Source organism: Peromyscus californicus, unplaced genomic scaffold, assembly GCF_007827085.1.
Source record: "Peromyscus californicus insignis strain IS unplaced genomic scaffold, ASM782708v3 Scaffold_6__1_contigs__length_162567912, whole genome shotgun sequence".
NCBI classification, from domain to species: Eukaryota; Metazoa; Chordata; class Mammalia; order Rodentia; family Cricetidae; genus Peromyscus; species Peromyscus californicus.
Window position 1 is genome coordinate 141,114,170 of NW_026294584.1, and position 27,983 is coordinate 141,142,152.

At 50.0% G+C, this 27,983-nt stretch overlaps 1 protein-coding gene across 1 annotated transcript; it reads right to left on the bottom strand.

The window, feature by feature from the left end:
- Positions 1–26,807, bottom strand: Ccnd2 (cyclin D2). Its single transcript, XM_052720120.1, has 5 exons — positions 26,352–26,807; positions 24,400–24,615; positions 21,482–21,641; positions 13,944–14,092; positions 1–5,328 (listed from the first exon to the last, which is right to left on the bottom strand). The coding sequence occupies exons 1-5, from the start codon at positions 26,541–26,543 to the stop codon at positions 5,179–5,181; spliced, it is 867 nt and encodes a 288-aa protein (XP_052576080.1). The 5' UTR covers positions 26,544–26,807; the 3' UTR covers positions 1–5,178.
- Between the last annotated feature and the right edge of the window lie 1,176 nt (positions 26,808–27,983).

Here is a 27,983-nt window from a genome sequence, read left to right on the forward strand (position 1 = left end):
TTTTAGATCAAGGTGAGTTTATTGTCCAAATAGCATAACCTAATTGCATTCAAAACCACTTACAACTCCATCCTCAAATCCAACTTCAAACTAGTCAGAAGAACAAGTTATTTTTTTTAATCACTTAAAACTTAACAGCTGACTATGTCACCACCATCATAGTCAATACAATGTGTTTCCCCAAAATTTTCTACAGACCTTTTTTTTGTTCACACTGATCATGCTACTTTAGCATTTTCTAGTATCCCAACCATAAAAACCACCCACACCTGTTATAGAGTACACTGTGAGAGAATAACATTGATTTGATATGGCATCACACTCTTAAAGCAAATTAAAAAAGAAAAAAGAAAAAAATAATCCAAGACAAGAGATCATAACTGATAGATCTGAGGTACACGGCAGAAGGATAATAAACATAATGGAGACAATTCGACAGCCTGGTGACTTGCTGGGGACATACAAGATGATCAGCATAAGAATGACAGCCAGCCGGGTGGTGGTGGCGGCAGCGGCGCACGCCTTTGATCCCAGCACTCGGGAGGCAGAGGCAGGTGGGTCTCTGAGTTCGAGGCCAGCCTGGGCTACAGAGTGAGTTCCAGGGCAGGCTCCAAAGCTACATAAAGAAACCCTGTCTCGGAAAAAAAAAATGACAGCCAACGAAAATTAAGAGACCTTTTTAATGTGTGTGTGTGTGTGTGTGTGTGTGTGTGTGTGTGTGTGTGTGTGTCTGCAAAGATAGGCACCTGTTAAAATTGAGTGGCTACTGTAACGGCTACGGTCAGTAAGGCACTTCTCCCCCACAAGTGGGCTGCAGGCCAAGTGGTGGATCTGCAGCTCCATCAAGTGTGTGTATTTGTTGTTGGCGTCTTAAAACTAGAGCCAAGAATGGGTCTGATAGCCCAGCCAGGTTTAAAAGCAGAGGGGCACAGGTTCTGGCTCCAAGCGCCTCTTCTGTGCTGTTGAGACTCTAGAATCGTCAAAGGCCACGTGGGGTAAGGAAGTCACACCTCCTGGATCTTCCTACCCGATTGAGTACAAATGGATGAGTGTGCTGCAGCTGTTCACAACCCCCCACCCCCGGAGTCTGCACCGACAAAAGCCTGTGTGCAATGTGTACCTATGGAGGGGCTTGTTGACTTAAGGGGACTTCACTGTCTCGGTATTAATTTCCCTTTTAAAGCTATTCCCAAGGCTGGACTGTCTAAGATAAGCAAAGAGGAATCCTTTGGGCTTCGAAGTCAGCTGGCTTACTTAGACTTCTTATTGCTACCTCCAGTTTCCATACCACCAGCATACCCTCTTGAACTAGACAATCGATACTTGCAGGACATAAGGTACAAGCGTGATCTTCCCAGTCCTGTCCCCATAGCCCATGCAGAGAAAGCTCATCTGCCCTCTTTGTGAAAGCCATCTAATCCTAGTCTGTTGGTACTACAGCTCTCAAGGCACAGATTGGCAGGTCCCCAAAGAGCTAGACTATAAGAAAGCTACTAAGCTCCCTCTGAGGGGTTGCTTATCTTACTAGCAACAGGATGGGATCCAAGGCAGCTACATATACCCCCAACCTGGCTAGCTGCTAGAGAGGAGTCTGTCTTGGTAGGCACACACCTCAAGGCTGGCTGCCTCCAAGATGTGCCCTGCTCTTCGATGGCATCCTGGGGACAGTTCAAACCAAAGCAACCTCTAAAAGCTGTCCCTTCTAGAAAGAAGGAGCTCTCTACTCAGCCCTGGCAGATGGTCAGCCTTCATCCTCTCGCAGGCTGCCTGGCTATTAGGAACTGTTCTGAATCTAATGCTTAGCATATTATTTTTGGCATACTAGGGTTTCCTCCCCGCTAGGATTTGGTAAAAACAGGGAAGGATCAAAATTTGGCAAGCTGGGGGAACATCTTAGCCCCCACGGATGGAGAAAGTACAAACAACAATGATGACAAAGAAAAAAAACAAAACAAAACAAAGAAAAGTTCATTAATAAGGCAGAAAAAGACCAGAGTCTGCAATCCCTTTTGTATAATGTGAAGGGGACAGGGGGAGCAAGCTGGAATCCATGGGGTGATTTATACCCCTCTGGGACAAAAATACTACCAAGGAGACTCAGATCTAAGCAGAGGGCATTGGGCACCAAGGAATCCAGGCTCCCTTTCCTTGTGTAAGCGAAGAGCAGACAGAAGAGCCACTCCGCACACCTTCACACAGGCTCTGAGGATGGCAGACAGGAAGTGTCTTCTCCATCTGAGACAAGAGGACTCGAGAGGCAGACAGTAGCCTGCTTCTTCCCTGGTGCGTCCGCTTCCTTCATTCTGTGTTTCTGTTAAACTCCAAGGTCATGTGTGCCTTGTGTAACTCATCAGGCACCCCAGTTGCCCAAGAACTCAAGGGACTGTGTCTGTCAGGCTCTTAAAGACCAGAAGAGTGTGCTGTGCAATGTGAGCGCTGGATAAACACTGGCTAGCTGCAGGCTGCTCCTTTTCCCCCTCATACTTCCTAAGTCATCACCCACCGTCCCACCACAAGCTCCCTAGAATTTTAGGGTCCTGCTAACTCACCGAGTCCTGATCCTTCCTAAATACACTTGAGGCCAGTGGAACGGCCTCTCACTCCCTTTCAACATGCGTCCCAAACTCATTCAACCTGTGCTTCTTATCTGGCCCACTCAATGGGATTTAAAACCTGAAGCCATTCAATGCCACCAACAGACACCCTGGCCCTGCATAGCACTTGCCTGCCACTGTGGAGGACAGGGGTGAGAAATGTATGCTGCAGACTCAGCACCCAAGACTCAGTCCTAGGAAGACTTTGAAGACCATCCTAAGTTGGGGTGTCAGTGCCAAGGAGAAGTAAACTGGTCAACTTTCATGATGAAGGGACCTATGAAGAAGAAAGTCCTGTTTCTGAATGGGCTACAAGATGGGGGTGGGGTGGGTGTCTCCTAACTGTCTGCCAGAATTCTTGATTACTGATCCTGGTGACTGCATGCAAATCAGGCTTCCCTAGTCCACTGCCTGTGTCTGCCTTGTGTGGAGGAGCCCTTCCACGTGCTCTTTTATCACGAGGAGGGAGCCTGGGTCAAGGGGGAGCCTGGTGACCTTCGAGACAGAAAAGATCCCTGTGCCTGAGACCCTGGGGTCAGATCCCTTCCGCCTTCTATCTATGAGGCTGCCCAGCTTCTGCCTGCCCTCCGCCCTGTGCCTCCTACTAGCGGCCATCCCAACAGAAACTGTGTAGCTGTGAGGTATTATGAAAACAAAAACGTACATTGTTATCATTATTGATTTTGTCCAGTAAACCTGAGGTAAAGAATACTTTGAAGAATGTGATCAGAGGAGGGGGAAGAAGAACCATGAAAGAAAGGAACCAAACAAAATGAAATAGAACTCAATATGCTACCAGAAGAAAACGAACCAAGGAAAAGCTTTTCCAGTACAAAGAACTCATCTCAACCATCTACTTCAGGACTTGAAATTTAAGCAGTAAAATAATATATTATAACAATGTTTCTAAAATAGCAGCACACCGTGAAACATTACAGCTAGGTACTGTTAATGTGAATAGAGAATGAACGACCTCAGCTTAGCAGCGAAAAATAATAATAAACAGAACAAAAGAAAAACAAAAGATAAGAGACCCTTAGATGTTTCTCCATCTTCAACCCTCATACTATGAAACAAGGCGGAGCCTGTGTATGAACTTAATTCTTCAAAGCAGCCCTGTTCTGATCTTTTCTCAAAAAAAAGAAAAAAAAAAAGGCAAGTATTCTAACAAATAGCTTCATTACCTGTCAATCAACAGCTGTGGCTCCAACTTCTGTTTACTGACTGCCTCAAAGAAGTGGGAGAGGAATAATTCAAGTACAATGAATACTATATCTTGGCAGTAAAATTAACAAACGAACAGAAAAATGGAAAAGGGAATAAAATGCCACACCCTGATGTTTTTCCATGTTCAAAGTAGAAAAATACAGACGGGGATCAATCCTTCTATGCCATCAGAATGGTTTAGACCTTTGTTTTTAGGCTGGGATGGGAATGTCAGCAGAAGGATCTCTTAGTCCTGGTAGGGACACCAGAGCTAGGTACCAGAACATCAGACTCCAGAAATGAGCAGTAACCGGAAGGGGACAGGAAGGGGAGGGGCAAAGAAGGAAGGAGTATTCAACACGATTGCATAAACCATCCCATCTACCCCACCCCCACCCCACCCCGGAACAATTTTTCAAAGTGCTTTTCTAATGGAATGGTTTATAACAGCATCAAACTGTGGACCAGACATGCCAGTCAGCACCAGAAGCTAAGATGTCGTTTTTCCTAATAAGGGATTAAAGATCACCTCTGCCTCTTCTGTTACATAGGAAAGCTTAGTTTTGAATTCTGCTTGTGGTCTCCATCTGCTCCCATTTAGATGAATTTTGGTCATGGCCCATAACTAATTCCCTCCATTAAGTAACAGTAGGATACATCTACAGTGAACCATGTTTGGAGGAAGAAGCACAAACTCACCAAATATGAGACTTAGGAACCAATCACCTGTGTCCAACTGGCAAAAGACATATCCCTTAGATAGCAGCTACTGTAGACAGTGAGAGTATACAACATAGAGACCTCGCCATGCTAAGTCTTGGTAACACGTGGTGAGGCGTCAAGGCGCTTCTTACATCCAAAATGGTTCAGTCACGTGGACAGGTAGTTCTGTACAACCTCTCCAGCATGTCCCTGCTTGCTTCTGATTCCTTCTTGGGTTCACTGCATTGCAATCTAGTCATGCCTTTCTGGCATCCACAACTCCTTCCAATTCTACGAAAAGGGGCATATGTACTAGTTCACAAGCACAAAAGACAGTCTCCTCTAATTTGTTCCCATATTGCAGGTGTACATAATCTCGAGCTAGTCTGCGAGTTTTCCTGTAAGCATCTGACTATGACTTTTACATCATCAAACAACAGCTGTTTGCATATACAAGGGTACTTCGCTGTACTTTGAGCAGGCACCACATGCATTTCAATTATAGGGCCTTTTCCTCTCACTTCTAAAAGATCTTTAAATATGACCTAGGTGGGGGCAGAATTTTTTTTTTTTTAAAGTTTCATCCTAAAACACAAAGAGCAAAATATCACTAGAGAGAGAAGGAGCGAGCTGATGACAAAACACGCCTCTCTCTTGCAGGCCCCGAACGGCATCCTCACAGGTCAACATCCCGAACATCTGTAGGTGTGGTGGCTTGGTCCAGATCTTCCACAGACTTGGATCCATTGTGCTGCTCTTGACGGAAATGCTGCAGGCTGTTGAGCAGCACGGCCTCGATTTGCTCCTGGCAGGCTTTGAGACAATCCTGGAGGAGGGAGGTCCAGACGGGAGCTATTAGCATATGCACTTGCAACAAAACGTCTCCTAGAGACAGACACAATCCAACTCACATCACCCTGTACTCATTTCTCTGTAGAAGTAAATGCGAAGGGGAGGAGAGATGTTCTCAAATGCCATGGAAGGTCAGTACATGAAGTGGGGTACGTGAGCCAGCAGCATCAGCACCATCTGGCAACGAGCTAGAAGTCCATCCCAGAGTGAGCCAATAGGAGCTGACATTTCAGCTGAAACCCGGGCATTTCTTATTCTAAAACATATGGACCAGAGAGTGATCCAGCTTAAAAAAAAAAAAAAAAAAAAAAAAAAAAAAGCCCTTGCCTGGACATTAAGGGGCCAACTGAAGGTTTTCTGTCTGGGAAAGGTTGGAGGTGGCGCAGAAGGACCTGGTTCCTACAAGGTGCCACACTGTTAACCAAGCCAGCAACCAATGAATAGGTAACAAGGGGGATGCCTAACTGTTCAAAGTGTTCAGAAACTAAAACTCTCCGCATTTTCTGTTCATTTACCACCCTTGAACTCTTTTCACAAAAACACAATGCAGAATGTTTACAAACCTCAGGACGCTTGAGCTTGTCCAATTTGGGAATAAGCAAGAATTTGCACTGTTGCCTTTATTAGTCTATATTTGGTAGGGAAAGTCCAGAGCGAGCTGTCCCAGGCAGAAGCTTCTATTAGCTGGGAGACATGGAATGTGAGGGCAAGTCATGCTGTCACTGGGATGGGACTATGGCTCAAGCCAGAAGCTTGGAGACTTCTGCTTCTAGAAGGGATTTCCCCCTTAGCCTCTTGGCTCTGCCTCCCTGCACTACGAAGCAGTCTATGCATATAGAAACTGTGCTAACCTGAGGCTCCCCCTGCCTGCCCACAGCTTAATACACACTTCCCCTCTGTTTATTTCACTGTGCAAATCTCACCACCTAGAGGCTGCTATTTTTCCAAGCACAAAAGCATTATCTTTATTTTCCAAAGACCTAAAATAAAGTTGGCATTAGCTACCAAGGAGCGAAGTTTCCATTCCCTCCCACCTCCATCCATTTTTCCTTTCCTATCTCTCATCCGCTCCACATTTCAAACTACAGCTTGGAGATGAGGAGCGACAGCAGACCAAGAGCAAAGGTCAGAGGTGAAATGTTCCCTGAACCTGAGCAGGATGGGAAAAAGGAGGGTGGAGTTTGCTGCTCACTCCATACTGGCAGAGCACAGCTCTGTTAGTCAACTCCAATCTCTGTTTCTCCATCTGTAAAAATGAACTGCTAAGCAGCAGATCAATAAATAATCATTGTTTACTATGTGTGTGTGATAATGGCTCTATCTGTCCTGGAACCTGAAAGAATCCTTTGGACTTTGAGATTGGATGTTTCTCAGGCCGACTTTAATCAAGCGATCCTCCTGCCTCAGCCTTCTGAGTAGCTGGGACTGCAGGCACACAAACATGCCCATCTTAGGTTTCTTTAAAGGAAGGTGTGGATCAGCAGTTATTTAAGACAAGGATGTACCACAGGTTTGGTCCTAGAGAGAGTGTGGCCCAGCACCGGGAGTCACCAAGCCAATTTCAACAATGCCAAATGAGGAACTCATATGCCGAGGATCATCCTGATCTGTGGGCAAGATCATCTGGGTTGGCACATCTACCCTATCATTATGACCAATGTACATCTCCATGGTACCAGTGTATGAATCGCACCAGATGGTCCTCCGAGGAGATCAGCTTGCAGAGAGCTTAAGGACTTGGCTTTAGGATGGGCAGTTTCCCGACTCTTCCTACTAAGCCTTCCCTTCTAGCTGCCTGAGACTTTAAAGGGACAACCCTTTAAAACCCTGTAGAGAAACCCCACAGGGAAGACAGGACATCTGGCAGGCACTTCTACAGGACTTTCAGAGCCAAAGGCTCAAAATGATTCAAGTGTGATGTGACACACCTTTCAGCCAAGGGCAGGCTCACAGGCTAGTCTAAGCAATGGATGAAGATCCCAAGATTTTCATATAAAATGTACACTCTCCTTTCCAATGTTAATTGAAAACCAAGTCATTACCGACTAGGTGACCCCTGACCTTTGATCCCTTTCACTTGGAGAAGAGAACAAGGACTAATGTGGTTAACCGAGGAAGGACAGCGGGAACTCCACCTGCTCGCTCACCCAGTCTGCGCTCTCTGCTCGACTAGCCATCAGTTCCCACTTCCCCCCAAGATGTCCGTTATCATTTCTACTTTTAACTAGGTAGGGTCCCTCAGTCCTGGCTCAGGCAGGTGAAAAATCTCAAGGGCAAGAGCCTGCCCTGCAGAAACCATGGAGAATACACCACTTCCTGCAGGTGGAGAAATCTGCACTGTACCCTTCCAACGTCAACAGTCCTGGTATAGGAAGATCCTCCCTCCGCTTCTTTGTAGGAGCCCTTGTTGGGCCTCACAGGGCAAATGAGCTTCCTACGAGCTGGCGGAAAGCAAAGAAGACACCGTTGCAGGGGAGTCGTGATCTACAATAAGCAGATTATTAGCTGCCGGGGTGGGGGGTAGGTGGTGACTTAGAAAGACAGAAGAGCCCCGCCTCCAACCCAGCCACACAGCTTGTGCCAGGAGGCCGCAGGAGAGAAGTGTGGAGTTCAGAGCAATTCCAAAGGGACAGGACTCACAAATGATATCTTAATAAATAATCAGAGTATCAGCAAATGTGGAGCTGTAAGAGGCCTACAGAGACCAAACTGGGAACTGGAGCTGGGGAATGGTGTGGCTTGTCCCTGAATGGCGGCAGAAAATCCACACAAGTCGCCAGTTTGAGAACTCTCTCTTTCCAACGGCCCTGCTTCTTTCAGGATGCAAGGAAGGGCATAATGGACAGAGAGTCTCCAGAAAGGAAGACCCAGGCCGAGTGTGCGTGCGCGCGCGTGTGTAGGGGTGATGACAACAAGGCCCCTGATGAAAAGATGCTACATCCCTGTGACAAGCGGGAACTCCAGGACCTCGGCTTTGCGGCGGCCTCCCAAAGCAGCAGGCATTGTGTTAAGATGCCCCAAATTAAGCTGATTAAAAGGAAAGCTATAATGCTAGTCTGTCAGCCGGACAGGTGGCACTCCACTGCGCTGGAGGTCGGGCACCCCTCCAACTCCTCTGATGACGGCCCCCTCCCTGCTCTGCCCCGGCCCCCCATCTTCAGAGCCCTGACAGCAGCGGCTGTGATCTCCAGCTCGTTACTCGGCCCCCGACTTCCTCCACTTGCTGGCTCGAGCTCCCTGCCCTGCACCCTCCACCGCCTCCATGAATGGGCCCACGGAACTCCAACCATCAGCCCTCAGTGTTACTGCATCAATCCATTGTCACTACACACGCACTGCACTCAACAGGGGGACAAAGGGCTGAATGAGCCCCAGACCCGCGGCCAACTCAGGCAGAGACAACTTAGGAAACTATCTCATGCTTCCTTTCTTCGCAGGCTGTTTGGCCCGTTTCCTTGCGTACCAAATGAGGCTGACAAGAAATGAGGGAGGGAGGGAGGCAGGCAGCCCCCAGCTCTAGCCCCCCCCCCCGCCCCCAGCCCGCCTTCCAACCATGCTTCCCAGAATTCCTGACCCTATGAAGCCCACTGAAGATGACATGGGTCACAGAGATGGCTTGAGAAAACACCAAGTTTCGAGCTCAGGGGGAACAGAAGAGATGCCAGGGACCCCACAGAAAACCCGGGGCCCCAAACGAGCCGTTTGCACTGAAGTTATACAGTTTTACAATTACAAGCAGTATCATAAAATGCCAAGACAACCCTAAATTCTAGAATTAACTCTGGGCAGTTCTTGAAAACATGGCAAGGAGTTCTGATGTGACCCAGGTAGAGCTGGTTGTGCTACTAGAGCCTGTATTTGTTTTATTAAATATCTTCTAGAAACTTCCTCATATCTTTAGAGCATGGAAGCCTCAATTCATTTTTTTTTTCCTTTCTGGAAATGTTGGAGATTGAACCCAGAGCCTTGCCCATGTTAGGCAAGGATCCTACCACTGAGCCTCATACCAGCCCTAAATTCCACTCTATAATTCGTGAAGTGTGTGACTGAGTGTGAAGATTAAATGGCTTGCACTAAGATAAATCTTCTGACATGTAACTAACGTTCAATTACACACATACACATATAGACAGGTAGATCTAGATAGATGGTAAACCTTTCCAAAAGTCCTGAATGAATGAGAGACGCACTTGAAACCCATCTGCTTGTCCTTTGTCCTTCGTTCCTTCCTTCCTCCTTCCTTCCCTCCCTTTCCCCAGCCTCACTACCCCGTGACTGCCAGAGGCTTAGGATACAAAGCCACGTCTAGTTGGGTCGTATTCAAGAGACCGCACAGTCAACTGAACAGTGAGGTAAACGCTGGGCCAAAGTATGATCACACTGTGGAGGGACAGAAAAGGAACCGGATTCTCCAGGGACCTGGGATGGCCCATCCCTGCTCTCAGACTTACCCTTGGCAACGGAAGCCTGGGTAGGTAGAAGTTCCCTGAGAGCGAGCCTGCCCCCCTGGCTAGGGGCTGTTTTTAGCAACTCTTAACTTGTAGCTGGAAGTAAAAAGTACCGAAAATACACCACCCTCTGAGACTTCTCTCCCTGTAAAACTGTCAGGCTTCTCACTCAGATTTCTCTTTGGAAAGAAGCATTCCGGTTTATTTTGGCAACAAGATGGAAAAACAAAGACCCATTTTCTCAGAGCTGAGTGGGTCCCTGCAATCCCAGCTATCTGCTGCCAGTGAGCTGTGGAATGCAGTCCAGAGGTGGCCGATGAGTCAAGAGGACCTACTTTCAACCTTGACCTCAGACCATCCGTGAGTTGCCACTTACGGTGAGAGTAGAACATGGTAGGTCTGAACAGATTGTAACGAACAAGGTGAACTCAGGAGCTCTGGTCAGCTATCTGTCACAAGGGGAAAATGTGGTCCTGGGTGTTGGTTTAACTTATCCATGGGACAGTCCAATACACCTGCTGGCATTTCACAGGGGTAGTCCGGGATGTTTCATATGTATTTGTACACATAATGCATGTGTATATATATCCATATATGTATATATATAATGCATATGTGTTTATATTCATATATGCATATATATACCCAGATATACCCATATATATGGTTAAAGTATTATGACATAAAATCAGTCACTTTTAGTGTATTTTAGTGCTATGCACATCCATACTGTGTGTGATGCCCAGGATGCTGCATATCCAATCTGAAGCTCTATATGCATTTACCATTGACTCCCTTTTCTTTCCTCGTCCCAGGTCCTGGGAACCTCAGTTACTCTTTTTGTTTCTATCAATTTGACCTCTCCAGCTTCTTCATATACGACCTGTGTCTGGCTTATTTTACTTAGCACAGTGTTTTTAAGCTTAACCCCAGGCTGATGTTTCTTTTGAAGGGATCCACAATATCCCATCACATGGTCATATGACATTTTGTTTCTCTAGTCCAAGGACATGTTTTACAAACGTCATTTGGCTCAAATTACAATCGGTCTCATGAGTTCCGTCATTTAAAGTTCGGAACATGCTAGCATTTGTTAATCCAAGATCTTGTGAGGATGCTCCATGGTTTACTTCCCTCTTTTTAAACTGAATTCATCTATTTTATGTGCATCGGAGTTTTGCCTGCCTATGTGTCTGTGCACCACATGTGTGAGTTACAAACTGTTGTGAGCTGTCACATGGGAGCTGAGAATCAAATCCTGGTGCTCTGGAAGAGCAGCCCGTGCTCTTAACGACTGAATCATCTCCAGCCCTTACTTTACATTTCTTGATTAATCGCCAAGTGATTTTCTATGCTCCATCTGCCTATTCCAGCTTCTAGCATGGTGCCTAGGGACCAGGCTTTGCCCATTTCTACTTTCTAATGCAGCAGTCTGCAACAACTGGGCATTCTAAGTGCTTCCAGAAATGAATGGGGGGGGGGGTGATCCAAGCACACCACTTCTTCATTCACAAAATGGTGAACAGAGGTCATGAAAGCAGAATTCTCCCTCTGAACACCAGTGCATTCCAAATGGCAGCCTTATTGACCTTCACTCTGGAATTGAGCTCTTCAGAGAGAGCACATGCTGATGGGGGAAGGACATTCAGCACTGGGAAGCTGCGGGCACACCAACCTTCCCACTGAAAACACTTCTGGGAAGCAGATGAGTGAGCTTCAGGGGTCAGTGGTACACATCGCATGGAACTTACTGAGGCACCAGCCATTTACCTGGACAGGTGAGGTCGATCTCGTTAGTTCCTATGTCCATGCTTGGATCTGAATACTGCAAGGTCTGTTCTTGGGCCTACTGTAAGCATCAAGCATGGACTTGTACCCCCAAATTAAGACAAAACACGGGTCCCTTGCAGAAACAAAGTGCCAGGGCCAGTGAGATGGCTCAGTGGGTAAAGGTGCTTATCACCAAGCCTGGTGACCCCAAGTTCAATGCACAGGACCCACATGGTGGAAGAAGAGTCAACTACCAAAGCAGGTTGTTCTTTGGCCTCCACATGCGAGTTGTGGCATGTGTTACACACACACACACACACACACACACACACACACACACACACACATGCACGCATGCAAACTTGGACTTCTTGACTAGCTACATGCTTTCTGAGAGGGGAAGGTGGCATCTCAAGTATGAAATGACAGGTTGGTGTGCAGTCAACGTGAATCAGGGCACAGACGGAGAGTCTCAGTGGTAGCCCATACGAGCAGTTTCTGTCCATATGTAACAGTAAGGAGCGGGCAAGAGAGGGAGGCAAATCATGTTGAAAATGCAGTGACATCTGAGGGTCAAACCGCTGTTGGAGGCGTTTTCTTTTTTTTTCCCCCCGGAGCTGAGGACCAAACCCAGGGGCCTTGCGCTTGCTAGGCAAGCGCTCTACCACTGAGCTAAATCCCCAAGCCCTGTTCTAGGCATTTTCTGTGTGTGTTCAGAAGTTGAAGAAAGACTTGTTTGCAATTGGCTAGCATCCTAGCTATAAAGGGAACCTTAACAGGAGACATTAGGAAGAGGAAAGAAAGGGGTGAGCCCCTCTACACACACACACTTCTCTTGGAGAATTAGAAAGGTATTCTTCACACTGTGCTGGGGTTAGAGACAGAGAGCCTTGCAATCTATATTTTGGAACCCTTCCTGAAAAGCACACATTTTGGCACCAACATTTAACATAGCCCATCTGAAAACTGGTTCAGAGAAGAGCCTAGGCTTAGTTCTATCAAGCTCTTCAAGGCCTGCCAGCTCTCTGAGCTAGTGGTCAAGGCCCGATACAGGTAAGTTGATGGGTGGCCTTGAGCTCCCTGACTTTAAACAGCCGCTGCTCAGCATACCCTGGGGAGACACCAGCCACAGGCCTGTGTATCACATGACACGACCCTTGAACCCAGTAAATTCCTTCACAGGGCACTCTAATTCCTGAGCCTCTCCATGGTGAAGCACCAGGACCTGAGAGCCAGCCCGGCCTTTCAACCAAATGCCTTTTGCAAATACCAGGTTCCTGGGAGCCCCAGCGGTGAACAGTCTCCAGGGTGGAGTCAGAGCACAGAGGCGTGAAGACCCAGCTCCACTACTACCTGTCTTACCTCCGGGTTGCCTCCTTTACCCTCTCTGTTGCCTGGGGAAAATGCAGGGAACTGTCTATCTGGGCTCTGTGAACCATCCCAGATGGAACCCTCTCCAACTATTATGTCCTAGGCACTGAAACCAGGACCTTATGGAATCCTGGTCCATCTCAAAACCTCTCTTGTTTAAGAGCTCTGAATTCTGGCAGCCAGCAGCAGACTTGGGGCCATCCACAGAGAATGGAAAAAGTCTAAAGCTAATAATAGTTCCTTGAATTTGTGTCGTACTTGATCTTTGTGTGCCTGGTCATCCGTCACCGCTTTGATCAAAAGCAAAGCCAGAGACAGGATGGTGGAAAGCTTGACAGCATGCACGCAGGGCCACATCTTGAATGTGCTCTCTCCACTGCGGCCACGGCCCAGCTTTAGCTGTCCCCTTTGAGCCTTACCTCCTCAGAGGGGAGTAGCAGAACTGGAGGCTCTCCATGGCAGAGCAGAGGCCTGACAACGTGTACATAAATGGACATGAACCCCATACCACAGAGGAAAACCAGTCAACGTCCCTCCCCTCCCATCAGTCTGCTGAGGTCCATCTGTATTTTAAGGCACACACAGGCTTTCAAACCCACAAGAGGAAGCAGGAGGTAGTTAGTGGTGCACACCTGCCATCGCAGCTACCAGGGAGGCGGAGGGAGGAGGATCACAAGTTCAAGGCCAGCCTGGGCAACTTTGTGAGATTGTCTCTCAATGAAAGTTAGAGAAGAGATGATGATATGGCTCAGTGGTAGAGTGATGGCCTGGCATGCCCAGAGCCCAATCCTCAGGAACACACACACACACACCTTGATGGGGAGGCGTCACTCTGCTAGAGCTTACACCGCCTTAAATGCTGATCTTCAAAGACAAACACCAAGAAGAAAAGAAAAGGAAAAAAAAAAAAAAAAAACTTTGACCCACCATCATAAACCAACCATCTTTCCCGGGACTTGAGGAGAGACATCGGGTTTCAGCCAAGGTGGTGGGTACCTACCACATCAGTGTGGGTGATCTTGGCCAGCAGTTCGGTCAGTGCATCACATGTGAGTGTGTTTGCTTCTTCATCCTGCTGAAGCCCACAGATGGCTGCTCCCACACTTCCGGTTGCGATCATCGAGGGTGGGTACATGGCAAACTTGAAGTCTGGAAAGAAGGAGAGAGGCTGAAAGTTAATCCCAGATGCCAAATGGGGCCTGAGCTTGCCAGCCTGCAGATGCTCGCAGATGCTCGCAGATCAGAAGGTGTGAGGCCACTGGCCTGGCATCCCTGGCTCCACACCCACTCTCTCCCTTGACTCCTTCCACAGGAAGCTCTTTTGCCAGCTACGGGCATTCTCAATCTTAAAAGGGACACCAAGGCCAGAGAGCAAGGTCACTTATCTGAGTGCACACAGCAAGCCACCAAAGGCTCCACGTCCTGGGGAGTCTATGCCCCACAATCGTTCAAGAAGTCAGTACATGCCAGGTACCATGTTCTTTGCTCTGGCCTGGCCAGTGAGGTGAATAAAATGTGGCATCTTCCCCGGGAGATGGTGGAACAGAGTCAAGGAGGCATGTAACTGTACAGGTCAGCACTCCATCTACCCTGCAGGTGGGATAACTATGGGCTTTTGACGTTTGAAGGAGGGAGGGCAAAGCACAAGGAGATGGGCAATCATGAGGACTTCGGCGAAGAATGATATTCCCAACAGGACCTTGCCCTAGTCTCTGGCTAAGCATAAAGAAATACTACGGAGGGGCTAGAGAGTTGACTCAGCTTATTGCTCCCGCAGAAGACCCAAGTTCGACTTCAGCATCCACATGAACTGTATCTCCAGTCCCAAGGGATCTGATGTCCTCTTCTGACTTCCACAGGCCCCAGGCATGTGCATAGCACACATACATACATGCAGGCAAAACACTCCTAAGTGTGTATGTGTGTGTGTGTGTGTGTGTGTGTGTGTGTGTGTGTGTGTGTGTGTATGAGTGCATGCTCACATGTGTATGCATATAAACTAAATACAGAAGCAGTAATGTAGGAGATGAGGTGAGTTGGTCCAAATTCCCTTAATTCTCAACTTCTAACCATATGTTAAGGATCTTCAGAACATTAGGACAGAGGACAGAACTTTACTCAAATACCAAAGACTAACATTTGCGTTCCAATCATACTGTTATTCACCTTAAGTAGTATTGGCAACTTGGGACCTAAACTTAGTTCCTACTGAGTGATTCTCTAAGGGGCTTCCTGACTATGATCCATTAACTGCCGGACCTGCCAACTGCTAAGATGCATGCATTGAACATGAACGTGATGTCTGTTTAACACGCATATCGACCATGGAAAATGACCTTATGGGTGGAAGGACACCTGGGAATTGTCAAGTTGATCTTGTCCTTGCCCCTGCCTTGGGCTCACAAACTAAAGAGGTAACAGTGCCATCACTCAGTCTAGTAGCAGTTGTGAAATGGGGCCCACTTTCCAGTGTATGATCACCAGTTGCAGCAAGGACACCAATACATCCAGTGGGGACAGAAGGCAAAGCACAGAGGGACACTTCAGATCATATGGGACTACTGGGCTGAACACGAATGCTCAGAGCAACCTAGGCTCTTCCCTTCTCCCAATGCAATGCCCTTCTGCAGCAGCGTGGCACTGTGAGGCTTTTTCAACAGAGAACACGGTGCCTCAGCATTGAATCCCCACTGTTCTTAGACACTCTACGAATCAGCGAACCATGCACACGTCCCCTCCCACCTGGGCTCAATCCCAGGAACACTGGGTAGGCCTGGCCGTCTGTCTGTCTCTCTCCTTGGCTTTCTTCCATTCACCATTTTCTCCTTGAGGCCCATATATTATGGGGTTTCACCCAACTCCCGCTGGCCGCCAAGCCCTGCCTGTGTCTTTTCTATCTGCCTAACTGGTGTGACGAAGCCAACCTCCTCGCCTCTTGCTCTGCTGTAGGTCTCTCCCATACGGGCCACAGGAGGCTGTTTCTCTGTCCAATCACCTTGTTAGCTCCCCTCTGTGACATTCACAGTACAGAAGAGGCAGTCAGCCCATGGCCCTGGGCCCATCAAGGCCCTGGGTGAGAGCACCTGGCAGTGACAGGGCAGGGAATTGTCCCCAATGTTCCTTTTCTTGTGCCCAGACTCCAGATCAGGAGGCATGTGCATCATCCCCGTAGACCTTTGCAGCCACACTGCTAACAAAACCAACTCAAGGTTAGCACGTGGAGCCGGAAGGGATATATTGACCTGGGGTACAGATACAAGACCTTTATGAGGGAAGGTTCTACCTTTTCCCTTTCCCTAATAAAGTCCTGAGGGGAGTCCTCCTTGGGCAGAGTCTGACTGACTCTTTATACCGTGCTCCAACATGCATGACTAGTCACCCCCAAAACCCACATTGTGGAAAAACAGGTGTTCCCAAGAAGCAGCAGTTTTGTATGGCTGGGTAGCCAATTTATTACACAGCAATACATCCCAGTATGGTGTCTTTTCTTTTTCTTTTTCCTTTTTTTTTTGGTTTTTCAAGACAGGGTTTCTCTGTGTAGTTTTGGAGCCTGTCCTGGATCTCGCTCTGTAGATCAGGCTGGCCTGGAACTCACAGAGATCTGCCTGGCTCTGCCTCCCGAGTGCTGGGATTAAAGGCGTGCGCCACTGCCGCCCGGCACCAGTGTGGTGTCTTATGCTTGGCTTCACATACACTACACGGATATCTTCAAAAGAAACTTTTCTGACCTAAGAAGGGTTAGTCATTTGCTTGGCAAAGTGGTGGTGCACACCTTTCATCCCAGCACTTGGGAGGCAGAAGCAGGTAGAATTCTGAGTTCAAAGCCTGCCTGGTCTACAGAGCCAGTTCCAGGACAGCCAAGGCTACACAGAGAAACCCTGTCTTGAAAAAGAAAAAGAAAGTTTAAGTACTAATTTAGCTTCTTCACAGTGCTATTCTGAGGACTGACTATAATAGCCTATGCTGTTAACCCAGGCATGGAACCTGGCTCCTAGTAAACCACAAATGACAGATGTCAGTCACTCTCGATCCCAATCCTCACCCTCCACTGCTCTCCCCCCTGGGACTGCCTAGTCAGCTGTTGAGTCAGTAGTTACCTTTGCCATGCAGTCCACATTTATTCTGATGTGGTTCACCTAGAGCCCAGGAGCAACGCCCATGTGAGGAGCCCCAGACCTGGCCTCCTCACTCCCTCCTGGTGGGTGTAGGCCAAGGACACATACCAGGTGAATGGAAATCTTGAGGCGTCAGGTGATTCGTTCAGTGTCACTCACTAGGGGTGCTGGACCTCTGACTAGGGACGCCTTTGCACTCCGATCCAGTCTGGGTTTAGAACAACCCTCAGAGTTACCTCCCACACAGTGAAGGAAAACACAAAAGCAGGGCCCTTCATCAGAAGCCCAACTCCAACTCCACAGGCCCCACCTCCGCAGGGTCAGCCGGAGACTGTGGCACCAGATCCCAAGGATGCCGCAGAAGCAGCTGGGTGTCTGGAGTGGCTCCCAAATCCGAGCAAGGACCCGGGGAAGTACTCCATATCCAGCAACGTGGAATCTGCACTTTTTGATGAGATTTCACTGGCCAGACTGTTCTACGCTAACGGAGTCTAAATCTGGGAGGCTGTGAATGGTCCTGCTCAAAGAGCTTGACGCTGAGTCAAGTATGAGCCTGAGTAGTGCTGACTAACAAAGCCTCCCCGGGGCTGCTCTACTCTCACTCACCACTAGGGGGAGCGGCGTTTTTTTTTTTTTTTTTTTTTTTTTTTTTTTTTTTGAGGCTGAGGAAACCCAGAAAAACTGTTTTCTCTGCTTCTTCCTCTTCCTTAACCTGTAGTGAGGGTGGTTCAAGTTCAGACCCAGGGTGCTCATTGGCCAGTCAGCGACACTCGTGATGTCATTCGGCACACACTCATCTGCCACCCCCAGAAAGGATTCAGCACAACCCGTCCTTAAGGTGCAAGGGCAGTAACTGTTAGTTACTGACTTGTTAGCTTGGGTGGGAGGAGAAAAGCACCCATTCATCTCATGGCCAGACGGGATGTGAGATAACCAGTATCACTCACAGAACTCCAGTTCAACATGCTACTTCCTCCTTTTGACCCCATGACTGCCCTCTGGGGGCAGTTCAGAGGCCCCCGGGTGGATATGTGGGTTTCACCCTTCCTTCCTGGCTACCAGAGAGGCTTGGATTGCATTCTAGAACAAGAGTCAAGTCCCCAGACTTTTCAGGGCCACCACAGTCTGGCTACAATTTGGGGCTGGAAATCAATAAGCGCCTTTAGAAGACTGGGTGACCCCTAGGCAAAAACTTTGGGTGGAGGTGGGGTTAACACAGGCAATTGGGTACAGCAGTCACAGGTGGGCTCCCAGTGCCAAAAGAAGTGGGTGCAGGGAATCTGGGGTACCTGCACCAAGTTTAAACTCAATGCCACTGATGTTACATGCTAAGCATGCTAAGGTTGCTGGTGCCCAAGTGAGAACCTGGTCATCTCAGGGGGGCCTTCTTGTTCCTGCTGCAGAGCCCACTTCTGCCTTCCCTGAAGCCATGCATTCTGGGCAGGAGCTGGAGTTATGAAAAATCTCTCACACCACTCAGACTCCTCCACCAAGACCAACTGGGAGAGCAATAACCAGGTAGTCTCAGGCCGCCTCGCTCCCAGAAGCCACTGTAAACTGAACAGGGGAGGAAGGCACCTCTCTGCCTTGCCACCAACCTTAACCAAGAGTCCCATAAAGGCAGACTGCTGCTGGTCAGCCATCTTCCCTCCCTCGGCCCCTGGACTCCCCACGCTCCCTTCCCCTTTCACACACACATACGCTTAGTACATCCCTCAGAGTAACTGCCAGCAGCTGTTTCACAACTGGCTTTTCCCATAAACTAGCAACATCGCCCCAGGGCTGGCTACCCACCATCTCTTCAGGACTGCCCCCTTCCTGTGCCATGGTGAACCCCCAAGACCCTGGCTGCAGGCGCTTCCTCCGCTCCAGGACTGGAGCTAGAGTGACGGGCGACAGGGAGCACCAGCTGTGGCTGAGGGGGCAGGCGCCTCCTGTCTTTGGTCCTTGAGTCACTCTGCGTCTGCTATTTGAGGGTCCTGCCATTTCTCGGGTCCACTAGATCGTGGCTCCCTGAAGCTGTCACTCAAGAGCAGCAGGCCTTGGTGTTTACCGACTGCCGGCCTGCTTGCTGCCCTCCACCCCCAGGCCCCACCCCGCCATCACCAGCAGGGTTCCAAAGTTTATCCACTTGCAGGGGTCCAAGTGCAGCCCAGGGGAGAGACGAGGGCCCTGTGGTCAGGCCTACCCTTTCCACACCCAGGAGGCTTGCGGTTCTTTTCCTCACTTTCACCAGGTCTGCGCCTCAGGCTTGGGACTTGGCACACAGCTCTGACCTGACTGGAGGTACACTCCCCCCTTTCCTTCCCACTTCTTGGCTAAAGCCAGGCTGAGGCCCCCAAAAGGCAGTCTTCCTGACTGCCTCCACCTCCCAGTGGACCTCTGTCCTCAGTCCCTGAATCCCAGGCTCCCCATTTTGGCCCCAAAGTTGGCAGCTGCCCCAAGGATCTGGACAAGACAGCCAAGAGTGGGGGATGGGATCCCCAAGAATAGAGAATGGGCCTGTGGTCTATACAGGATTGGGAGAATCTATCGGAGCCTGGGTAATTCCACCTATCACCCCCTCACCCCAGTGCAAGATCAGGGAGAAAGAAGTGGTGGACACTCTCCCCCCCAAAGACCTGGTAGTCAAGGTCAAAGTAGGACTGTGGCCTTTGGCAGCTGGGTGGTGGGGGAATTGAGGTCAGGGGGTCAGCTGTCCTAGGGCCAGAGAGAAGAGGTTGTCTCACGCCCCCCCCCCCCCACACACATACACACTGAATCATCGCAAGAGAGGAAAGGGACTGAGTTCCTGGGTGACAAAAGAGCAGTGTCACTGTGAGGCTGACCTCTAGAGCCCAGGCCAGTCGGCAGGGAAGAGCAGGGAACAGAGGAGGACTGCTGTCCAAGGTGGAGCCAAGACTGAGGCTTCTGTGTGCACTCCCCCCAGCCCCCAGCTGCTGCAAGGACAGGTAACTACACAAAGGAACTGGGGCACATGTGCCATAAGGGCTGATGCAGGTCCCCAAGGGCTGGACTAAACCAGCCACAGGAAACATACACACACACACACACACACACACACACACACACACACACACACACACACCCCTAAAAGTGGGAGGTGGAATCCCACACACAAGCCAGTCGGAGCCCGTGTCTAGTAGCAGGAAAAGTCGTATCCACCTTAAGTGAAGAAGTTCAAGTCTCAGACTGGGGCTCACTATTGTTGGAGTACTTTCACAATTAGTACTGTACATGCGCCTTATAAAGCACAGGGCATGTCTCGCTGTGGGTTTTAGTTTTCCTATGCATTCTGCAAAGGCTAGAGAAATGATGTATCCAAAAGCTTGTTTTGCAGATAGAGTTGAACTCCAGAGAGGTGAAAGGGCCTGTGCAAGGTCACTCAGTGATAAGTAACGAAGTCTGTCTGACCTTTTAACTTCGAACAAAGCACAGGCCCTATTGTTCAGTACACAAACACATAATTAACCCGTTACAAGGAGTAAAATGTTACACTCCACCCCGACTCCCTATCACACCTCCACAGTTCAAGAACCCCTGGTGAACTGAGCTGCACCCCACTCATGGCTATTCTTTACCTTCTGACCCTGAGGAGAGAACTCCTGACACATCTCCCCTGGACTCCCAAGCTCCTAGAGCAGGGTTCTCAACCTTCCTAATGCTGTGATCCTTTAAGACAGTTCCTCATGTTGTGGTGACCTCCCCACCCCCCACCTTAAAACTATTTTGTTGCTACTTCACAACTGCAATTTAGCTACTGTTATGAATCGTAATGTAAACATCTGACATGCAGGATATCTGAGAAGTGACCCCTGTGGGGGCTGAGACCCACACAGACTGAGAACCACACTTCCAGTGGCTTCTACCCAGGTGTGGGCCAGTGACAGCTATGTATCAAAATCTTTTCCAGAGCTTGGAAAACCAATCTTTGCTCAAAAGGTTTGCTCCCTCATCAGCCGAGGGAGCCACCAGAAGGCAAGAAATGAATTAGTGAACAGGAATTCTTTCTCTCTCATCAGGGCGGCCGCAGATTTATCTTGTCGCGTTCCTTCAACCTATATTTGCCCTACCTACCTTACGTTCCCTCTCGGGCTTATCTCCAAACTGTCCTTTTCCTCAAAGGATTAAAGATCTGAACACAACCAGTGAGCAGTATATATAACCTTCAAAGAGCACTTTAGACATCATAAACAATATTTTAGCAGGCACTAATTTCTTTCCCCTGACCACACCTGTCCCCATAAAGCATTTATGAGTGAAGCAGGGAAAGAAAATATTCGAGTTCTGATAAAGAGGGAACAAGCCAGAACGGAAACCCCAGACTGGCTAACTCAGGCCCACTTGCCCAGGACACCCAAAGTGGCAGGAGTTGGTAGGACCTCCTCCCACCCTCAGTGTGAGTCCCTGAGCTCCCTCTCACCGGTAGCACACAGAGCGATGAAGGTCTGCGCGTGCTTGCGGATCAGAGACAGCTTCTCCTTCTGCTGGGGGAGCTTGCGCAGGATGTGCTCAATGAAGTCGTGAGGGGTGACTGCAGCCAGGTTCCACTTCAGCTTGCCCAGCACCACCAGTTCCCACTCCTGCAAAGGGCGGGAGGAAGAGGGCAGAGTCTAAACATCCATAGGCGGACTCCAGGTCTGGGCTAGGGGCTGCGTTCCAGACCAGCTTTAATGACGCTCATTAAGGCTCAGCTGTCGGATCACGATCCTAAGGGGGGCCTCATTTGTCACCATGCCCTTCATGCTTTGCAGTCGCTCACAGCTCTTCTTGTCATGAAAATGTCAGGCTCCACTGAAGATAATGAGAGGCCAGGTAACCATTGCCAAGATCCGACTTCCTTCAGTTTTCTTCCCAACCCTACCCACAGGACCCTGATGTCCACAAGTGCTGATGCTTGCCCACCCAGAAAGTTGGACCTATAGCAAGATCTAGTCAAGGTCACGGTGGCACTGTGGCAATAATTTATTGGGTATGTCTCTATCATAGGACTAATAGTCTCTTTACTTCTCATGAAAAAAAAAAAAAACGTTACTTGCAGATTAGGAACGAAATAAGCTTCCTTGGCCCAGCTCATTGGCAGCCAATTAGCTGGCCTTTACTTGTGAGAGGAAGTATCTTTCTCTCTGCTGTTAACACTTTCCCCTTTGACACAGCATGGAGAAGTCTTGGGGATATGACACTTGGTGCTTTCCCTAAAGCTTCACTGGCCTTTGTCTTCATGACTAAGAGGCCCAAGGTGGTCACTTGCAACCCATGTGGCCGACAATGATTTCAGACAAGGTGGAGGTCCTGAAACAGGGTCCTAAAACTCCTTCAGCCCACGTAACTGGGACACGGCAACCGTCCCTTGTATGGGCCTCTTACTGCAGTCACACCAGTAAACAGCCTTGTGTCTCTTTTTTGTGAAATAAATAGGGGAATTCTGTTCAAATGAACTGGACTAAATAAAATAAAACCACAAGAAAATGTGCACCTGAGGGGTGTGTGCCTGGGATTCCACCTCTCTGAAGCAGAATGGAGGTTTCAGGCGAGCTTGAATTATGTAAGGCCTTGTTTCTTTTGTTTTTGTTTTACTTTTCCCCCCACCCTGAATGTGGGGTTTATTAAAAAGGAAACTGCCACTGCCAACCAGTCCTCTTCAGAAACACACGAGGCAGCTGTTGCCTGGCCATGACCTGACTCCTCAGCTCACCCGGCTCCATCTGCAAAGCTCACCGACAGGCTACAAAGCACCAGCTAGCTATGGTGTGCCCTGGAGCAAGCTCTCTTCATCCATGACATAGGAAGGCTCTTCCAGACCCTGTGACTTCTGGCTAGGAGGTGGGAAGCTGACATGCTTTATTTATTTGGAAAGACTTAAAGTTAGCATCACTGGTCCTGGAAATATTAGGGTGTCTTGAAAAATACCTCAAATCTTCCAGTACATCAGCCACATGGAAGATTCTTTTTCATGTGTTTTGGGAGAAAAACAAGCTGGTCTCCAATTCTAATCTTTTTTTATTTTTTTATTTTTTTTTTTGGTTTTTCGAGACAGGGTCTCTCTGTGTAGCTTTGCGCCTCTCCTGGAACTCACTTGGTAGCCCAGGCTGGCCTCGAACTCACAGAGATCCGCCTGGCTCTGCCTCCCGAGTGCTGGGATTAAAGGCGTGCGCCACCACCACCCGGCTTTTTTTTTTTTTTTTAATTCATAAGCTTTCAAGACTGCCCTGGCTTTTTGCAGAAAGTTGGGATAAAAACCCGCTTAACTACGAAAAAACCAGAGAAGGCTTGAATCCCAGCCCTTCCTTCTTCTAGGGCAATGTGAACATAAACTCGTCCTCTGGCATCATTATTAAAAGAAGCAGATCTTCCAGAAGAAAGCACCTTTAGGGGCCTCTCAGCCCAAACCAGAAGCAGCTGAAATCTGGCAGTGGTTCAAAGGTGAAGTCATTCATGCCCCTCTGCATTCTCGGCAATTCCTCCCCCAAACTTGCACATGTCTGCCACTAGGTGGCAGCACAAGCCCAGAAAGGAAGGCTCCTCACAAAGGGCTCAGTTCAAGAAGCCATTCTTAGCCTTGGAAGACTTTGTGCAGGCCCAGGCCATGCCAGCAAAGGGGAGTAGGCAGAGGGGGTGGTCCTCTTCTACCAGTGCAAGAGAAAGGTGTGCAAACCACTGAAGGTGGACCCCAGAAAATGCAAAACAGAGCTGCAGAACCTTCAGTGTGTGGTTGCAATGTGAAGGGAAGGGGCAGGAGGGTTTAAAAAAAAAAAAGATGGGTGGTGGGGAAAACCTTTTTGGCAGAAAATTCGAGCAAAACAGGGCCCTCTGGGAATTGTATCAGTCACAGTCCCTTCTGGAGCTAAGGACTCATGCTCTAGAGTCCACCAATAGAAGGCCACGACTTTAAGTCAAAGTTGATATATTGACACTTAGTGATCAGCTACTGTATGTATGTGGATATTGTGAGATTTTATTGATCTGTAAGACATTACCTGCGACACCTCCAGGCTCTTAGGAGACACAACACAGGTAGCATGTGAGAAATCAGACTGTTCTCAAGGTTCAGTGGAAATATAGACCTTAATTAAAATCATTAACTAAAATAGTCTATCCCTCCCCACCCTCACCCCCAACACTCACTCAAATTCTCAACTGAATTTCATCCTCACAAATTTTCATGAGGTACTGAGCTTTGTTCACTCCCTGACATGAGAAGACTAGCTATCTCCTACTGAGTCACCTGGTTAGTGTAAAGGATCCAGTAGTCCTGGGCAATTCTGAATCCTAAGATGGACTTGGGGTTGGTGCATGGGGTTGGGGGAGGGGCAGAGTCAGGAGCAAGGAGAGCAGCATTACCAGCAGCTCCTGGGGCTTCACGGAGTTGTCGGTGTAAATACACAGCTTTTCCGCAGTCAGCGGGATGGTCTCTTTGAGCTTAGAGGCTAGGAACATGCACACTGCGCCCAGGAGCTGAAGATGGGTCTTAGGAGTCGGGACTCCGGCCAAGAAGCGGTCCAGATAATTCATGGCCAAAGGAAAGACTTCCTCTTCACACTTCTGTTCCTCACAGACCTACAACCGGAGTGGGAAAGGGTCCGAGACGACAGTGAAAAAGTAGCATCAGAAACTGAGGAAAAGAAAAGTATAACCCGTGGCAACCAAAAAAAATTTTTTTTAAATTTTTTTTGTGGAGAGGGGGAGGGGAATAGAAAGGGCATTTAGAACAGAGGTGAGAACACTGGGGTAAATCCGAAGAACCCTTGGGACTCAGATATTCCCCCAGAGCTGAAAAAAGTGGTTAACTGAAGTCCCCCCCCAAACCCCCAGGCAAAGCCCAGAGCAGCCGCCGCCTGCCGCTCCCTCTGCCTCCTCACTTCTCCGCTCTCTAACTCACTCACTCTCTTTTTTGGATTTCGTCATCTTTTCAAAAAATCAATAAAAATATTCTGGAAGCTCCAAGGGTCTACTTCTTGGTCTCATTCGGATCCCCAGACCCTATTCTATCATTCCCGACAATTGAAAAAATTGTCCAGGGTGGTCTCGGCCGCCCAGGGGCCTCTGTTGGGGGGGAGGGTGGAGAAGAGAGGGGGAGGGAGGAGGAGGAAGCGCGCCGCAGCCGCCGCAGCTGGAGCCGGAGCAGGGGGGACCGCTTCGAAAAAAAATTATTAAAAATCGAGGGGAAAGCCTAGAAACTTCCTTTGGGCCTGAAAACCCCAGAGAGGCTCCAGGCTCCCCGGAATAGAGGTTTCGGGTGTCACTAAGGTCGTTATCTCCACCCCAGGGGCTCTGGATCCCCGTGCGGAAACTTGCGGAGTGTCCGGCTGCGGCCCACAAGGGCAGTAGCTAAGAAGGCTGTACCCAGCCGGGAGCTGGGGGAGAGGTAATCGGGGAACCCCTCTCCAGGAGGCACGCGGGACTCTGATATCTCATCTGGGGGTGTCCCCTAGCCCGCTCTACACACACCTCCTCCCTCGCTTCCTACCCCACCCAAATCTGCGCGCTGAAGAAGCAGTCAAACTGTAAGTAACCTTGGTGATCTGGGGGCTGGGAGAGAGGGCACGACCAGAAAGAGGGTGACCACGATCATGGGGTGCTTGGGGGAGCCGGCGAATGTTCCCAGTCCTTGCAACTGGAGTTTGCAAAGCAACATGGCGAAAGCGCGGCAGGTCCAGAGCTGTGCATACGTGGGCACCCTCCTCTCTCCTCAAAGATTGCGAGCAAGACTAAAGCAGCGGTTCTTTCAGAATCCCCTAAAACGCACGTTTTCCCTGTGTGACTTCCGGGGCTCTCCTGAATTCCCTGTTTCTCTCCTCCGTACTCCCCCCTCCAAACTGCCAACGCGGAAGTCCCGACCACACGCAAGGGACCCGAGGCCAAGGGTGGCATTGCCCCAGCCTCGGGGGTGTGTGCGTTGCGGGGGGGGGGGGGGGGGCGGGCGTCTGTCTCCCACTGTTGGTGTGGATTTTCAGGTCCCTACACCCTTCAGGGGCCTCACTGAAGGCAGCGGTTCCACAAAACAGGTCAGGATGGGGATGGGAGGACGAGGAAGCCACATGCAGACACACGTTAGCGGGATGCCCCCCCCCCCCGATCGTTGCCTCACCCACGTTTTCTCCCCCCAGTTAATCTAGCAGGGGGCAGAATTGCGTCTCGTCCAAGGGTGCGGGGCCACCTCGCGCACGAGCGCAGGGAGGCCAGCGCAGGGGTAGTCCCCGCTCAGTTTTAAGATCCCTGCGTGTTGGGGGGTGCGGGGGGGGGGTGAAGCTGGTAGGACTGCCTCTCCCTGAGAGCGTCGCCAGCACACCTACCTCTAGCATCCAGGTGGCCACCATCCTGCGCATGTACGGCTGGATGTCCTTCTGCACGCACTTGAAATAGGAGCACTGCGGGAGGTAGCGCTCCTCGATGGTCAACAGGTTCTGCAGGACGCGGTCTTCCAGCAGGTTGCGGTCCGGCACAGCCCTGCGGACCGGGTCCACCTCGCAGCAAAGCAGCTCCATGGCCAGCCGGCGACCACTCGGGTCCCAACTGTGAAAGTTTTATTCGATTTTGGAGGGAGGGGGGCGCTCCCCTTACCTCCTTCCTTTGGCTAAATTCGAGATTTCAGAGGGAAACAGTGGAAGAGAGAGAGGAAAAGAGAGAGGTGGGGGGGGGGGCAGGCAGAGTGGAAGGTGGGCGAGCAGAGCCTCAAGGGCTGTGTGACTCGCACCGGTCCTTCACTCGACTGCCTCGCTCTCCCCAGCTCGCTCTCCCCAGCTCGCTCTCCTCTCTCTGAGGCAGTGACGCAAGCTGGCAGGGCAGTTAGGTCTCCTCCCCCTCTCGGGTTCCTCCTCCCCTTTCCTCCTCTCCCCTGGCGTCCCTCCCCTCCTTTCAATCTCTCCCTCCCTTTCCCTTCCCTACCCCCCCCCCCCCTTCCCTCTTGTTATTAAGGAGCACAGCAGCTGGCCCGACCAAACTTCAAACACGATTCCCCGCCCCCGCCCCCCCCCCCCCCCCCCCCCCCCCCAGTTCTCCAAGGCCCTCTCCCTCAATCCAGCCCCGCTGCTAGGGGCCCCGGATAGGGGAACCCACAAAACCCACCGATTCCTATTGATTCTCTATCCTTTCTTACATTCTGTAGCCATACCATGGGGAGGGGGTTTGCCCTCTAACTTTGGCGGCTTGCAATGTGATCGGAATTACTGCCCACTATTCACGGCCCAGCGGTAGAAGGTAGACTGAGTGAACATGTGGATGAGCTCAGACAACTCAGAAGTAGATCCCCTAACTGGAGAATAAGAGAAGGCTGATTTGAGAAAATTGCAACTTTGCATACCCAGGGATAAAGGTTATAACGCCCCTGAACTCAGGCTCCTGATAACTTTCGAGCTGTTTCCCGGCCCAGAGCCACGTCTGTGGAGAGGAAGAGGAGGAAAGGGTGGGTGCTGGAAGGAGGGGGCTGCTTCTCAGGCCTGGTTAGAGTGTGACCCTCGTGCAATATCCTCGTGTTCTTGGGGGCGCCATTGGGCGACGCGGCTAGCCGCTCGGGCCCGCCGCAGGCCGGGGGCAGGGCTAGCAGCTGGTTCTCCACGGCCCTCGGCCACGCAGGAAAAACCCGCTTCCTCGCCCCTGCAGGGGCGGACGAGCCAGCCCTAGGTGTCTGCGCCTAGCGTGGCCACACTGATACAGCTTTCTAGGAAATGGCTCGGGAGGGGCCAGGGAGGGGAAGAGGGAGGGTTTAGGTTTGGCTCTCCGTGCGCAGCGAGGCCACCCTTCCGGGGGTTCCTGGGTCCTGCACCCCTCAATCTCAGACCCCGCGGGGGCTCGCGCCTCACTCGTCAGCGCGGACTTTGGGTCGCCTCTGACATGTGCTCTGGCGCATCCTGTGGTCAAGGCTGTTTGTAGAGGGGACACGGGGGCGCTTCCTCACCTCCTTCCCCCTCCCACTATGCTTTTCAGCA

Bases quoted from the DNA above. Each gene is read 5' to 3' on its own strand.
- Ccnd2 (XM_052720120.1), bottom strand. From the start codon at position 26,543: ATGGAGCTGCTTTGCTGCGAGGTGGACCCGGTCCGCAGGGCTGTGCCG. The intron at 24,616-26,351 runs GTAGGTGTGCTG...CTCCGGTTGTAG, and splicing joins TGGCCACCTGGATGCTAGAG to GTCTGTGAGGAACAGAAGTG. The intron at 21,642-24,399 runs GTAATGCTGCTC...CGCCCTTTGCAG, and splicing joins TGAAGCCCCAGGAGCTGCTG to GAGTGGGAACTGGTGGTGCT.